This window comes from Macaca mulatta, chromosome 6 (assembly GCF_049350105.2).
Source record: "Macaca mulatta isolate MMU2019108-1 chromosome 6, T2T-MMU8v2.0, whole genome shotgun sequence".
NCBI classification, from domain to species: Eukaryota; Metazoa; Chordata; class Mammalia; order Primates; family Cercopithecidae; genus Macaca; species Macaca mulatta.
In genome coordinates, this window is record NC_133411.1 from 72805913 (window position 1) to 72822010 (window position 16098).

The 16098-nt window shown below is 38.1% G+C and overlaps 2 protein-coding genes across 5 annotated transcripts in view; one reads left to right on the forward strand and one right to left on the reverse strand.

Annotated features, from left to right (window-relative positions):
• The window catches only part of SREK1IP1 (SREK1 interacting protein 1), a 46306-nt gene extending 37850 nt beyond the window's left edge, over window positions 1-8456 (reverse strand). Inside the window, exons 1-3 of one of the 4 annotated variants that reach the window (XM_015140028.3) lie at window positions 6316-6391; window positions 4911-5056; window positions 3242-3449 (exon numbers count right to left, since the gene is read on the reverse strand). In XM_015140028.3, coding sequence (XP_014995514.1) covers window positions 3242-3257 — 16 coding nt within the window. In that variant the 5' untranslated portion in view covers window positions 3258-3449; window positions 4911-5056; window positions 6316-6391. 4 annotated transcript variants of the gene reach the window in all.
• A 232-nt stretch (window positions 8457-8688) lies between these two features.
• The window catches only part of CWC27 (CWC27 spliceosome associated cyclophilin), a 270719-nt gene continuing 263309 nt past the window's right edge, over window positions 8689-16098 (forward strand). Inside the window, exons 1-2 of the mRNA XM_028849465.2 lie at window positions 8689-8947; window positions 14450-14546. Coding sequence (XP_028705298.1) covers window positions 8906-8947; window positions 14450-14546 — 139 coding nt within the window. The 5' untranslated portion in view covers window positions 8689-8905. The remainder of the gene's footprint in view (window positions 8948-14449; window positions 14547-16098) is intronic.

Consider the following 16098-nt stretch of genomic DNA (forward strand, 5'->3'; position numbering starts at 1 on the left):
GGATGGTCTTTATTTAACGATGTTATGATCGCTAACATATATTGTAAAAAGAAAAAAAGCAAGGTGCATAACAGTGTTAATGGCGTGTTGCCATTTGTATTAAAAAAAGGTGATAGAGTAGGAGCACTGTCTTCTCAGACAAACACCACCACTTTAAATTCCAGCTCCCTTTCTAGCCTCACGCATTTCAAGGAAATTACTTCTCTTCTAATTATAAGCAGCCAGAAAGAGCAGACAATAAAATACAGATAAGATAGCTCAGGCCCAAAGGGAGTTGGAGGGGAAGTCTCTTGAGCAACTGCCAAACTTCACCCTCATACAATGGGCCCCAGTAAAATAGTGGGCCTTAATAAGCACCTTCCTTCCCCTTCAGGTGCACTAGGATAGAAAAGATAAAAGCAGACTTGGGGGATATGCCTGCAGCTGCAGAAAGATGTATGGGAACTGACACACGACTCTCCCTCACAGATAAGCACAAGGAAGAGACAGAGAAGCAGTCCAAGCCTCTGATAAACTCTCCCACCCTGAATCTTTAAGAACTTTTAGTTTGTAAACAAGTGTGCCTCTCACCTAACTCGGCCAGAAGGCGCCTCTCAGGTTTGTTTTCTCTAAATAAATCTGTCATGACTGGCAAGCCATCTTTTCATGTTTCTTACCTCTTTCTTTAATTCTTACAGAAGATATTAGACATACCTCTGTAAGGATATACATTGGTTACTTGAAGAAAGAAAACTAAGTCCAGACGGAGAAAGAGTTAAGAGACATGTCACTATATACCTTTTGGCACCTTTAAAATGTGAAAGGTGATCAAATTACCCTTTCAAAAACCAATCTGGAAATCTCCCCCAAACAAAACTGTAACACTAAGAAAAGTAATTGTCAAGTAAATATTATCTGACAAAAGGCAATGATTGCATTTGTAAATTCTTCAGAGAGGCTACACTGCAGACTTTCTATAAAATTTTATCAACTCATGATGTCAGGAACAAATTTTAGAGGTCTTCATTCTTATACTTGCTAAATATTAAGGGCTTACTCTGGATCTAGTATTCTGTTAAACAACTTGGGTGGTGGTGGGAGGAATCAGGTAATTGGGCTGGTCCTTTATCTTTCAGTAACTTAAAGTAGCCACATAATTTTGAATACAACTCAGTGCTTACCATGATGTAGAGTTGCTAAGAGGTGCTCAACAAATACTTATTGATTTGAGGTTATAAGCTTAAGAAAATACAGTCATGTTTCATTTAATGACACGGATACATTCTGAGAAATGTGTTGTGAGGCACAACACAGAAATTTTGTCCTTGTGGCAATGTCACAGTGTACATAAACCTAGGTGATATAGCCTATATACACCTAGGCTCTATGGTATAGCCTATTGCTCCTAAGTCACTGTATAGATACTGCAGGCAGTTGTAACACAATGGTGAGTACTTGTGTATCTAAATATACCTAAACATTGAAAAGATACTGTAAAAATAAGAGTATTATAATCTTATGGGACCAACATTGTATATGCAGTCAGTTATTAACCAAAACATCATTTTGTGGTGCATGACTGTACTTCAGAAGTTGGGAACTGGCAACTTTTCTGGACCCCAGTTGCCAGCTAAGAAATATGCGTGTGCATATACACACACACTCAATTTATTTGTCAAAATTCTTCAAGCTGAACATTTGTGATCTGTGCTGTTTTTAAAACATGTAAATTATATCTTAGTAGTTAGCACAAAAGAAAAAAAAATTTAAAGTGAACAGTAGGCAATGAAGAAACAGAAAATACTAAGAAAACCAAAAAGAAGGAGCAAAAATAAAAGGACTGAGAAAAATTGAGAGAAAGATGGAGTCCTCAACAGTTGCTTGAGATTCGTCAGTGGTCACCAAAGGAATCTCATATTTGATTTTAATTTATTTCCTTGAAATTTTACAACACCTATCTTTCCGAAGTCAACAACTTAGTCACTGGGAACTTTAACAGTGATGCTTAGAACTTAATATTGTATTTTTCTTATTGTCTATTTTGGAATTTAGGGAAGCCAGACATTTTCATTAAAATATTTTTTACAATCGCTTAAATTTAAACATATACAGCTTAAGTAGCTAAGTTTTTTAGTACTAATTAGAAATTGCAATTACTTCTGTCACAGGATCCATTCTTTTCATTTTTAATTGGATTAGAGTCAATTAGATTAATTTTGTTTGGTAACAAGTTTTACATTTGGTTACTCCATTACGGTTTTAGTTACAATCTGGGGACCTATAAAGACAATTTCAGTTTCTTCTGCTTTTAAAATTCAAACTGCAGCCACATTTTATAAGTGGTAATATCTATTTATATAATACATATGTTCTGCTTAAGTTGATGCAAAGTAAAATTCCAAGTATTTTACTTTTATACCATTTATATTAAAAATTCATAGATACACTCCTTTCTTTGGGACTCCAGATATTGTACGAAAGTCAAAGTAGAAAAATCAGTAGAAAGTAGACATTTTTTACTAAAACATTAATACTTCATTAATTAATAAGATAATTTAAAAAACAAGCTAAATGAGTTTCTCAATGCAAGTATTCCGAAATAGCAGATGTCTTAATAGCCCATTAAAAATGCCTTCATAGGCCAGGTGTGGTGGCTCACAACTGTAATCCCAGCACTTTGGGAGGCTGAAGTAGGTAGATCACTTGAGGCCAGGAGTTCAAGACAAACCTGGGCAACATGGTGAAAACCCCATCTTTACTAAAATTTCAAAACTTAGCCAGGCATGGTGGTGGACGCCTGTAATCCCAGCTGCTCAGGAGGCTGAGGCATGAGAATCACTTGAACCCAGGAGGCGGAGGTTGCAGTGAGCTGAGATTGTGTCACTACACTCCAGCTGGGTGACAGAGCGAGACTCTGTCTCCAAATAAATATATAAATAAATTAATTAAATTAAAATTTAAAAAATGCCTTCATAATCATTTGACTCCAAAGGGAGAAACAGTAAACCAACCAAAGAGCTGTTTAAACTACTGATATGAGTTTTATATTGATATGAAACATATAAAATTCTTTAGTCTACATGCCTCACAAAGTACAACTAATCCGTGAAGAAAAACGGTGTAAGAAGAGACAGAGAGGCTGGGTGCGTTGGCTCATGCCTGTAATCCCAGCACTTTGGGAGGCTGAGGTAGGCGGATTACAGGGTCAGGAGATCTAGACCATCCTGGCTAACATGGTAAAACCTGTTTCTACAAAAATTACCTGGGTATGGTGGCATGTGCCTGCAGTCCCAGTTACTCAGGAGGCTGAGGCAAGAGAATCACTTGAACCCGCGAGGCAGAGGCTGCAGTGAGCCAAGATAGCACCACTGTACTCCAGTCTGGGTGACAGAGCAACACTCCGTCCCAAAAAAATAAAAAATAAAAAAAGAAGAGACAGAGAAATTTGTTTGAGACAGAAATTTAATTACCTAATGAAACAGAATGAAGACTGTATTAGTTTAATCTGTTTAGTACTATTTCTGCTGCTGAGCAGAAATCTGCTGCTGAGCAGCAGAAATAGTACTCAACCCTCTAGTAATCAACCCTCTAATTATTCATTATTTACCTATCATGGGTATAACTTTGAACTCCATGTTAGAGAAGCCATAGGGATGAATCAAGCCCCTACGGGGATATTCAATCTTTTGGCTTCACTGGGCCACACTTGCATTGTACTTTTACAGCGCAGTCACACCTATTATCTCAGTGCTGTCACACCTATTATCTCAGCGCTGTCACACCTATTATCTCAGCACTGTCACACCTATTATCTCAATTTTTGCTGGGTTTAAACAGTTTATGTCTTGCCATCCAACTTAATGGCACAATTTAACATTATTATACTTTGAAGCATCATTTTGAATTGAAAGAAGGTTAACATATCTCTAACAGTGGTGTAAGTTTAAGAGAATTTTAATAAGAGCTTAGAAATCACTTTTGTCCCCTTTCTTAAGTAGTATTTTCATGTATTGCTTAAAGTTTTATGAGGGTATAAACTATAGAATACACCGAAATACACTAACACTAACAATAGCTGATGAGCTTTAAAAAAAAAAAAAATCACACAAAAAAATCCCATAATGTTTTAAGAAAGTTTACGAATTTGTGTTGGGCTGCATTCACAGTCATCTTGGGCTGCATGGAGCCCATGGGAAGCGACACTATACTAGTTTACCTATGGTAATGCACTCACAGCTGTAATCCATGACAGAATGTGCCAGGTTCCATAAAAGACACAGAGCTCTATTTAGTAACTATGAAAAAGTGGCAGGCAAGAGTTTCAGCTAAGAGATCAGGAAAGCTTCCCACAGGCAGTTACAGGCAAAATAGGAGGTAATAACAAAGGCTCGCAGGTAGGAAAGCACTTGAGAGGTTCACAGAATAACTGGCCAAATCAGATTTTTGCAGGATTGTAGAATGCATGAGGGGAGTGGTGGAAGGAAAGAGTAGAAACAGTGATTTAGTCAGGCTCAGGAGTGTGCACTTCATTCTTGCAGAGAGAGATGGGGAGATTTGGCATTTTAACACGTTAGAAACTTAAGAAACCTTAGCCTTCAACTCTATTATAGAGACACAAAAACTGAATCTCCAAAAGGTTAAGTGGCTTGAAGAGAATTACAAAATTCACAGATGGGGTGAAGAACTAAGTTCATGCCTCCCAGCAATGGCAGGATCAGATATATGATTTGGGAAAATTATTTTAGCAGCAATGTGCAATACAGACTAGAGAGAAAAGAAATTACCTATACTCTAGTTTAGGAATAAAGAGCAATTGGATGTAATTTAGAATTGTTCTATTACTAAGATACTATCATAATGTGTTTTAAAAATCTTATTCACTGTGATGTGCCAGACTGAAATGTTAACTTGGCCATAGAAAAACTCCCTACCTTGGCTATAGGCTTCAGTGAAGGAGATAACAAGAAAACAGTTTTGTGCCAACTACATCAGTAACATACATTGCCACTTGTGCCAGTTCAACTCTTCATGGAGAGTGGTGAATCACTGACATGAATGTTGGAGGCAATTTCAACAACTGTGAACAGGAAAAGCAGTTTTTCAAATAAAGTAAATTTCACTGAAACCTGTGATCAAATATTATTTCTATAATAACGACTAAGAGTAAGGTTTTCCTAAATGCCTACATTTCATTGTATTACCTACACAATGGTATAAGCTTATACACAATGCTATGAAAACACAGGTGAAGCACATGATCATAAAACAGACAAGGCTGATTTTTATGTGTGGTTTGCAGAAAGCAGCCTTGTTACTTTATAATCATACCTTGTCATAATCACTAGCAGGACCACCCCAAGAAATGCCAAACTGAATCCATTAAACCTAAAATTAAAGAGCATAACATAATACTTGTCCTCCTTCATGATCACCTTGAAAGGTTTAGATTAGTCCTATTTTCCTTTAATACCCTGTCTGGATCGATCATCCAAGAAATTATCTTATGATTTTCTGTATCTGTATTTTCTAATGACACTTGCATTGTACTTTTACAGCACTGTCACACCTATTATCTCAATTTTTGCTAGGTTTAAACAGTTTATCTATACCTTATCGTCTAGCTTAATAGCACAATTTTACATTATTATACTTTGAAGCATTATTTTGAACTGAAAGAAGGTTAACATATCTATAACACTGGTCTAAGTTTAAGAGAATTTTAATAAGGGTTTAAAAAATCACTTTTGTCCCCTTTCTTAAGTAGCACATTTTCATATACTGCTTAAAGTTTTATGAGTGCACAGACTATGGCACTGTTTCCTCCAGAGTGCCCATATCACACAGGTGCCCAAAAGGCTTGCTCAAGTAATGAAATGGGCAGTTATGACAACAGGTCAACTTTGAGCGCAGCTGTGTGGTACAAAGATCACCAGAGCTGATTTGGCCTATCAGGATGCCTAGGCAATCTACCGTGTAGGTTTATCTTTCGCGGCTGGCCTCTTAGATATTGACCAGGCTTCAGCCACAGACCTTCCGTTCACATTCTACACACCATCTAAGCAGAGTGCTCCACTCCCATAGCCTTACCTCCTATTATGTGTGTGGATAACACCCAAATCATTGTCTTTGACTTCTTTCCTGAGCTACAAATTATATCTCTTACTATTAACTATTTGTATTCCTATGTCTGACTAACTTCAACACAACAAGCCCCAAATTGGATGTCATCATCCCCTTAACCCCTGCCCCTTGTGAGGTGTTGTCATATCAGTAAATAGCCCCACCCAACTGCTTAACAGTAAAACCCAGGTAAACCTCATTTCCTCTTTTACTTACCCACATTGAATCAATCATCAACTCCTAGTGATTCTACCATCAAAAATGTATCTTCAATTTATCCGCTTCTCTCCTTACCTGTTGAGACCACATCTTAGCCACACATTATCATAACTCACCAGAATTACTCCTAACTGGTAAACTTTGTCTCCAATCTACTTTCTAGCCAGAATTATCTTTCCAAAATGTGAATCTGCTTTAAAACCCTTAAATGGCTTCCTATCATTTGTAGGATAACGCCAAACCTCTTCTCATGGTCTACAGGTCCTTAAAGAGCTGGAAGCTACCTTGGAAGTTAACCTATACAACGGCAAAATGAATGACGCGCACAGTCTAGAGGAACCAGACTGACCTCTTGCTTACCAGCTGTCTCATAATAGACAAATTACTGGATTTCTTTGTCCCTCAGTGTCCTCATCTGTAAAATGGGAATATTAATACTCATTTCAAAGTGTAGTTATGAATATTAAATGAGATAGAATACAATGTTTGATACAGTATCTGACATATTTGACACATAAATATTAGTCAATATTTACTACAGTTACTATCTCTCTACTTAATTTCTCACTTATCTCCTATTTGTATTTGAGTTCCGTCCATAGAAAACATCTTCCATTTCCTCTTCTCACATATTTCCTCTTCCTTTACGCATCCAGTTCCTCCAACTGCACTATCCTCTCCCTTCAAGCCACCCCTCTTACAATTTAGATGACCTCCTAAGTGCTACATCCTTTGGAAAGTCCTTCTGCCCATCCTGAGTGTCTGGTGGCCTTACTTTGTGCTTCCTAAGGTCTTGTATTTTCCTTGTCATGGCACTTGTCCCACTTTGTATAAATTTCTCTCTCTTCACTGCTAAATTATAAGTTCTGTGTGAAGCGTAACCATGTCTACCTTGCTCACCACTGTATTTTCAATGCCTAGTACCAGTGCCTGGCACACAGTAGGCTTAATAAAGAGTATATATTTCCTCTCTCACAGCTCCAGATGTACTCCTTCGCAAACTGCAGTTAGTACAAAAGCACAGTGTTCCAGTAACAGCTATCTGCAGAAAGATGTTCAAAAAGGCTGCCACAGAACAAAGAATCTGGTCAAATAATACTGGGAAGGGCAGGTTTAAACAAAGTTAGGGCTCTGAACCATAGTAATTCTCAGAATCTTTTCTATTACTAAGGCGCACTGTGAATTTCCAAGTTGGGAGGTGGGGTGTAGGAGTGTATATTTCTGAAAATGTCTCCTGCAACCACTGTTCTGCAGTGGCAAAGCCAGTTTGAGGAGACGCTCTCAGCTACTAGAACTTCCAAGTAAGCTGGTAGTTGAGGAGAGAAAATCTTTTAAGTAATTATTCTGCAGAGTTCACCGTTTTTAGGTCAGTAACTTCTGGACACAGAATTTGAGAGTTAGAATAAATCTTATATATAATTCAACAAAGCTCCTTCTTTTTATAAGGAAACTGAGGCCCAGAAGCACAAAACGACCAATCTATGGCCACGGAGCAGCTACATACAACAGGAAGAGCTAGGAGTAGAACCGGGACACCCGGTGGGTCCTAGCGACTTCTAGGACAGACGACGCCTCTGGTTACCTGGGTCGGCCAAGTGTTCCCACTTCAAATTTTAGTTTTAAACCATACCACAGTTAAGGTAGTTTTTCTTGGCTGCTCGCCCCCTTAGGCCCACAGTTACAGTCTCCCCCTCCTCCCTCCCTTCCACAATACACTTTCCCTGTAATCCCATGCAGCTGGGGCTTGGCTCCTGGGGGAAGACAGTTACTTTCTTTCCTTCAGAGTGTATCTTTGGAGTGTAAACTTTTTCATGTAAACAAAACAAACCTGTGAATTTTAAGGCCTCCGCCTAAGTCCCCATGGGCACTGATCCCCACACCCCGCACCCTACCCTACCCTCCCTTGTGCTCCCTTCGGATCTCGGACGCAGAGGCCCTGTAACTGCTCCTTACCTGGGACTGCCATGACGATGGTAAGGGGTCACTTGAGCCTCCGGCTTTCGAAGTGGCGCTTGCTTCCCGCCAGCTGCGAGAACAAGGCACAGCCAAAGCGCCGTTTTCCTTCCCCCAGCGCAGCAGCACCTTCGCTACGGTGAGGAAGGCCCTGTACGTTTCTAGCGGCAGCAGAACCAGTAGACGCGGATGCAGTTTCCGGACGAGTCATAGTGCAGAAGACACATGGTCCGAACCATTACTGATAGTTTTTTTGGGGGGGGGGTCAGTTTGATCTGCACACGCGAGTAGTGTAAACACAGCCAAGACTTATGAAGTGTCCCTTCTAATATTGTAATACAAATTACATTAAGCTATAATAACTTTACAGACTTCTCTCGTTCCCTGGAGTACACTGGAATAACCCTTCTCAGGGTTAGCGGTGCTCGGGTCCGGTAACAACATGGCGGCGTCCGTGAGGGGCTCCTTTAGGCAAGGGCAGTGTTTGGTGTCCCCGTCTTGCGTGATATTGACAAACTGAAGTTTTCCTGCATCACTCGACTTAAGAAAGAGTGTACTCCTAGGCGGACAGCTTTAGTGACCGGCCGTCCGCTCTAATCCCTCATAAGGAGCAGAGTCCTTTGTACTGACCAGGATGAGCAACATCTACATCCAGGAGCCTCCCACGAATGGGAAGGTGAGAGCCTCATCTAGGGAACTTGGGGTCCTGGGATCTCCAAAGTGAGATTTCCCAAATTTGGGGTGGGGGACGGGTTTCGGGATCTCGTGGTAGGAAGAGACCACGATAAGTGTTGTCTTTACTCCTGCATGTGGACAATGTTGCGTCGAAACACTGAAGTTTATACTTTTCAGGACGTACTTGAAAAAGTCAGGTGGAGATTTCTCTACCTACCAGCATTCCGGTCCTATTTTCTGCTTTAACCCAGCTCATGCAACCGATTTCTAGAGTCTTAGGTTTTTAAACGTACATTTCTGAGTTTGGTATATTCTTTGCTTAACTTTGAGGTCATTCATTCTGCATTTCTTCTGCAATCATTAATTGAACGCCTGCTAGGCACTGGGCACTGTACTAGGCGCCGGAGATACAAAGATGGATGGGTAAGGTAGTTGTTTTCCCGGAAGAGCTTATAGTTTAGTTTGTGAGACAGGTAAACAAAAGCCTGTATGTCTGATAAGCGTGCTTGTGGAGAAGAGACCACGTTGCTATGGCGGTACTGAGTAGTGAACAACTGGGAAAGTTAGGAAAAACCTCATGGAAAAGGTATCTTTTGAGCTGATTTTAAAACCTGAGATGACTGTCAGTCAGAGAAAGTGGGAAATGGGGACTGTTACCACATTAGAGTGGGGAAAGGTTCCTCTAATTGATTTGATGGCTAATGTATGCCAATTCCCATCCAAGGTGTTTGTGTTGAAGAGTCCGTTGTGGAATAACTGTCACCTGAATTCTTAAATTGAGACCTAGCCTATCTCATATGAAATTTGATGAATCAGCATATTGGAGAAAATGAGATTTAAATTATATAGTTGAATTAAGATAAGCTAAATTTACACAACATACCATCCTGTTCGTTACATGATTACATCATAAATAATTTATGCAGTCTTTTATTCATTGACATTTGATAATATAATGAGAGCAATTTAAAAGCAAAACCAAAAATGCTGTAATTCCCAGCAAAAATTTAATGGGTATTTTGGGCAGCTCAATTCTTTCAATTCTTTGAACTTCTCCTGGGCATTGTAGGTTACTGGGTCCATCCCACCCCTCACCTATCTTATTTAATATCAATGTGAAAACCCAAAATACCTACCTCCTCCTATTTCCAAATGTTTCTTGAGGGCAGTATCACCCCCAGTTAATAAATACTGGTAGAGATTGAATAGATTTACCATACTGCCAGACAGGGCGTTCACACTTGCTGTTCCTCTATTTAATCAAGTGTTGACCTTAGCGAAGAGTCCTTTCTTACCTACTTTCTATGAAATAGCAAACTTCAATCATGCCTTGCATCCCAGCATTCTCTGGCCCCCTTAACTTTTTTAGTTTTTTTCCATGGTATTTATTAATTATTTGGTATTACTGTATCCTTCCTCCTACCTTCCCCCTATAGAATGCAAGGAACATCAGGGCAGAGACAAGCATCTAGAACAGTACTTGATACATGATAGAAGGAGTACAGTTATGTATTGAATAAACGAATGGATGGATGAATTAATACTATATTTTTCTTAGTTTTTTGAGGAATATTAAGCATCAGTGAGTTTGAGGTTACACTGCTGCTGGTCAAGGACAGACTTAATTGCTTTGTTGTAAAGGAAGATTTGACATGGTCACATAGATGAAAAGCTTTAACAAGGATATATTCCTGAATAGATTATTCATTCAACAAATAATGATTGAGCAAATCAATTGCCAGGCTCTATGCTAGGTTTTAGGGATACAACGGAAACAAAAAAAACCACATTGTCTGAGTTATCATGAGTTAATTGAGTGAAGTATACATTGACTGAATAATCATGCAAATAAATGTTTAACTACAAAATGTGATAAATACTGTCTTCTGAACAGAAATGGGCTGAATGATAACACAAGGGCCCAAGTTTTCATCCAAAAACAACTTGGGACTTTTTCCACCATAAGGCTCATCAAAGATATTAAAGCTTCTAAGTTCTGTAAGGTTGAGAGTGTGGACAAAAATTTGGTGTGTGAAGAATTTGAAGCAAATGTAATAAGTCTGTTCAATGAATGTTTATTGCCTTGACTATCTAATGGTACATTAGGTACTGAAAGGGTACAGAGACATTCAGAGTAAATGGGACAAAATTCCTCCCTTCAAAGTGCTTAGTATCAGCTTGGGAAGTAATTGATAATGATACCAGTGCTTGGTCCCTGGTTGTCCATAAATGTTCTGTGTTTTGCTGTAACCCTAGCCCCTGAAGATGAGGCAAAGAAATATAGTACTTGATAGAAATTTTTTAAGCATAAGAGGTAATTCCCTGAAGATGAAATTTCCACATATTATGATCACTTATTCTAAATTGTGTCTGGCGTCTTCACTTAGCATAATGTTGCTTTCAAATGATAGGGGTCTGTCTTATTGTTGTACATACTTAGTTTTTAAATGTATTGAAAATCAAAATGGCTTTATAAGTATATTTGCATATATATTTATAAGAAACATGATATTATCAAAGTATTAATTGGGAATTTTAAGAGAAAGAGCCAAGGAGGCCTACAAAGTAGTGATGGCCAAAGAGAATGTATGGCCAGAGGAGGAAGGAGCCATATACCTTCTTTATTAATTCAGTAGCTTATTAATGAAAAGATTAAGAAACCCTGGTGAGCAAGGTGGCCTGATTATATATGCATTCTTTTTACTAGGTGTAAGTTGCCTTTAGCCAAAAAAAAAAAAAAAAAAAAAAAACCACGTAATAATGACCATCATTTTTTGAGCACTTATTATTTATCATGTGCTTTTCTAAGCAGTCTATGTATTATAGCTCATTTTGTCCTCACAGAAATCCTAAAAGATATTATTATCCCTGTTTTTAGATTAGGAAATTAAGTGACAGAGATGTCAGATAGTGTGCGCAAGGTAACAAAGCTAGTAAGCGGAAGGGTTAGTATTTGAATTTGGTCATCCTGATTCCAGAGCCTGTGGAGGGGGGGATGATGTAATTAGTATGTTCGTTAGAGCAGTGGTTTCTAAACCAGTAAGTGCATACTTCAGTGGATGTGCAAAACCATCCATGAGCTGTGGGGAGAAAATCTATATATATTTGTATTTTTTTTCGTTTGTTTAAATGCATTATTTAATATATATAAAAAGATGATAGCCAGGCGCAGTGGCTCATGCCTGTAATCCCAGCACTTTAGGAGACTGAGGCAGATTGCCTGAGGTCAGGAGTTTGAGACCAGTCTGGCCAACAGGGTGAAACCCTGTCTCTACTAAAAAAATGCAAAAAAATTAGCCAGGCATGATGGTGTGCACCGGTAATCCCAGCTACTCAGGAGGCTAAGGCAGGGGAATTGCTTGAACCAGGGAGGTGGAGGTTGCAGTGAACCAAGGTAGCGCCGCTACACTCCGGCCTGGGAGACAGAGCAAGACTCCGTCTCAAAAAAAAAAAGAAAAAAAAAAAAAAAAGTCCAGGCGCGGTGGTTCATGCCTGTAATCCCAGCACTTTGGGAAGCCGAGGCGGGCGGATCATGAGATCAGGAGTTCGAGACCAGCCTGGCCAACATGGTGAAACCCCATCTCTACTAAAGATACAAAAAAATAGCCGGGCTTGGTGGCACGCGCCTGTAATCCCAGCCACTGGGGAAGCTGAGGCAGGAGAATTGCTTGAACCTGGAAGGCAGAGGTTGCAGTGAGTCGAGATTGCGCCATTACATTGCAGCCTGCGCAACAGGGCGAGACTCTGTCTCAAAAAAAAAAAAGGGCGCTTTTTTGGCGTTGTGATGTAATTTTTCATAATGACTAGCCAAATAGATTTATAGACCATAGTATTTAGATTAACTAACCCAGCCGTCACAAATTTCTTATTGAAAATAATATTAATAATATAAACAAGCAAATCATAAGAATATGATAGAGCTGATACCTCAGCATGGGAAATCTGTCAAAAAAATCAGAAATTATTATGAAGACCATTGTAAATATGGATTTCTATTTATTATTTTTAATGGTGAACTTTGCCTTAAATATATATTGTGTCTTGAAATATTTACCAGTAAGAGTATAAAGTCATTGTGATTTTCAAGACATTTAAAAACTAGATGTGTAGAACTGAAAGCCCTATGTAATTTGAAAGCAACATTATGCTAAGTAAAAGAAGCCAGACACAAAAGGCCACATATTGTATGATTCCATTTATATGAAATGTTTAATAGGCAAATCTACATAGACAGAAAGTAGATTAATAGTTGCCAGAAAGTAGGAGTAGGGGTAAATAGGGAGTGATTGCTAATGGATATAGGGTTTCTTTTTGGGGTGGTGAAATGTGACTTAATATCGATGATACTGACTTTCCATGAGAAACAGGCTCATGTATTTGAACAGTTACATTGCATACCCTTTACTTGCAAGAGCATTCTAAAAGATTGTGATGATCACAAATTATTGACACTGATCTACTTTGGTATATGAGGGGAGAAAAAAAAAGAAGTAATACTGGAGAAATTGGTTTCCAGCTGTGCCACAATGTTCAAATTTAGAGCCTAACATGCTTTTTGGTTATTTGTGGTTACAAATAAGACAATTATAAACTGTTTCCTGGGAGCCCAGCAGGGAGGGTTTTAGTTGTTGGAAAGTTTCTGGTTCTACCAAGGAGTATCTGCTGTTATGAGCTGGTGGAAAGGCTATTAAAGGATTCTATTTACTATAGAAGGTGATTTTAAGACATAATATTTTAGTAAATTACAAACCAGAGTTAGATTAAGAATGTTCCTTTGTAAATTAGGAATAGCATGATGTTAAATGAGCAGAGAGAGTAAAAGGTAATTAAAAAGGGCAATTATAAAATTGTATTGTAATATCACAACTTAATGGGTTCATTATTCTTTAATTTCTTAATTTGCTATACAGTTTTATTGGAGTTGATGCAATGGGAAACTCGATTATAACAAATTTGCATTATTGGGGTTTTGTCTTGTTTTGTTTTGAGACAGGGTCTTGCCCTGTCATCCAGGCTGGAATATAGTGGCATGATCATAGCTCACTATTACTTCAAATTCCCAGGCTCAAGTGATCCTCCCACCTCAGCCTCCCAAATAGCATGGAACACCACCATGCCTGGCTAATTAAAACAAATTTTTTTAAAGACAGGGTCTCTGTGTTGCCAAAGCTATTCTTGAACTCCTAGCCTCAAGTGAACTTCTCACTTTAGGTATTACCATTTTTTAAATGAATGAAGTTTTTTTCTGTGATTAAAAAAGATATATGCTTTTTTTTCTGAAATCCCAAACTTTTTCTGAAATGGTATTTTGAAAGATCTAAATGTACAGTGAGTTGTAGTGAATATTTGACATTTTGTTGAGTATATCAACAAAAGCCAAACACAATTTTTAATATTTCTTTTAAAATTGAAAACTCACTAGTGATTGCTACAAGTCAAATAGTCATTCAACTGATTATTAAGCAAAATAATAATTTAATAAAATGTAATATTCTTTCTACAGGTTTTATTGAAAACTACAGCTGGAGATATTGACATAGAGTTGTGGTCCAAAGAAGCTCCTAAAGCTTGCAGAAATTTTATCCAACTTTGTTTGGAAGGTAAATTATAACTTATGACTTTTATTCTACCAGAGAAATTTTTGTCAATTTAAAAATAAACTGCAGTGTCTTCTTCACAAACATTGAAGACTAGTGTTAAATAGTGGTCATGAGTGACAGGTGTTGCTATGATGATATGGTATTGAACTGAGTGTCAGGAAGTGGAGATAAGAGATAAAAACTACCCAAAATAAATTTGAATACTTTTAACAGAGCAATTTATCTCAACAAATAATACTGTGATCCTCTTTGGTCTTCTTTGCTATCTTACACTTCTTTCTTTCATTCTCTAAATTTGGGTATTCCCCAAGATTGCCTCTAGTTCTCTGTCATCATCACTCTCTAGTTGTTACTTCAATCCAAATGACTACCACATTTAGAACTTCAGTCATTTCTTCTCTTCCTAGTACTAATATTCGTATCTAATTGCCTAGTGGACTTTTCAACTGGTGTCTTCCATTGTTAGCTATAACAAAACCAGTGTAAAACCAAATTTACCAATTTCTTCCCGAGTCTGCCTTTCACCTGTATGACTGTAATTGCCTCTTGCCTGCTCCCCTTCTTGTCTTTCATCTTTAATTTCTTTTCTCTCTTACTTGTTCATATGCTATTTCAATCCTCAGGCAGCTTGGCTTCCTAGCTATCCAACTTTTTATCTCATTGTACTAACCACATGGTTTTAGTTGAATATTATTTCCTAAGCATTTCCTTTCCGTTTCCACTTTCATACATATCCTCATACTAATTCCCCTTTTATTGATATGCTTTTTCTTCCCTTTTTTACGTTTAAGTCTACCCGTTTTTAAATGTTCAGAATTCTAGTTTCTCCACACAGCCTTCCAGCTAGCATCCAGTGATATTATCACTATCTCTAGTTTTTTTAGATTTGAGTAATAAAGTAACTATTTTTCTTTTTTTAAAATGCTGCAGAATTATACATCCACTTAAGTGTTTTTCCCTTCAGAGTATTCTCTTAGGGAACTAAACCTTCCATTTTTAGAGCTTTTTGTTGGCTTCTAGAATACATTGCATATGGTTTGGAATATCTCCAGTGGTGGCAAATCTTTGTTCTTCTAAGTTATATTTGATTTTTAGAGACAGTTTTATTCGAGGTATCAGAAAACAGCATTTTGGGCCAGAAGCAAGGTGTGAAAGAGAATCCAGTAGTATGGTATGATGAGAGCTCTCTAAATAGTCAGATAAACATAATTACCAGGTGAAGATTTAAGAAATGAAAAATGCCCAGATACCAACCCCCCTCCAAAAGAGAGAGGTGGGGAGGGGTGGAGAGAGAAAGAGAGAGAGAGAATGAAAGGACATCTGCAAAGACCATTATTAATAAGTGCTATGGCAGGCAGGAAGGAAATAGAGTCAGGCAGGTAGTTCAGTCAGAGAGGCCTCAAATATCTGTTAACCAAGTTGAGAAACACAAGAGACATGGCAAAGTCAGACTTGTTTCTGGTAAGAAGTTTTGAAGATTCAAAAGCTCAAGTTTTACAGAAGGAGAGTGAAATTACAAAAACATTAGAAAGAATGAATGGTAAATTGCAAT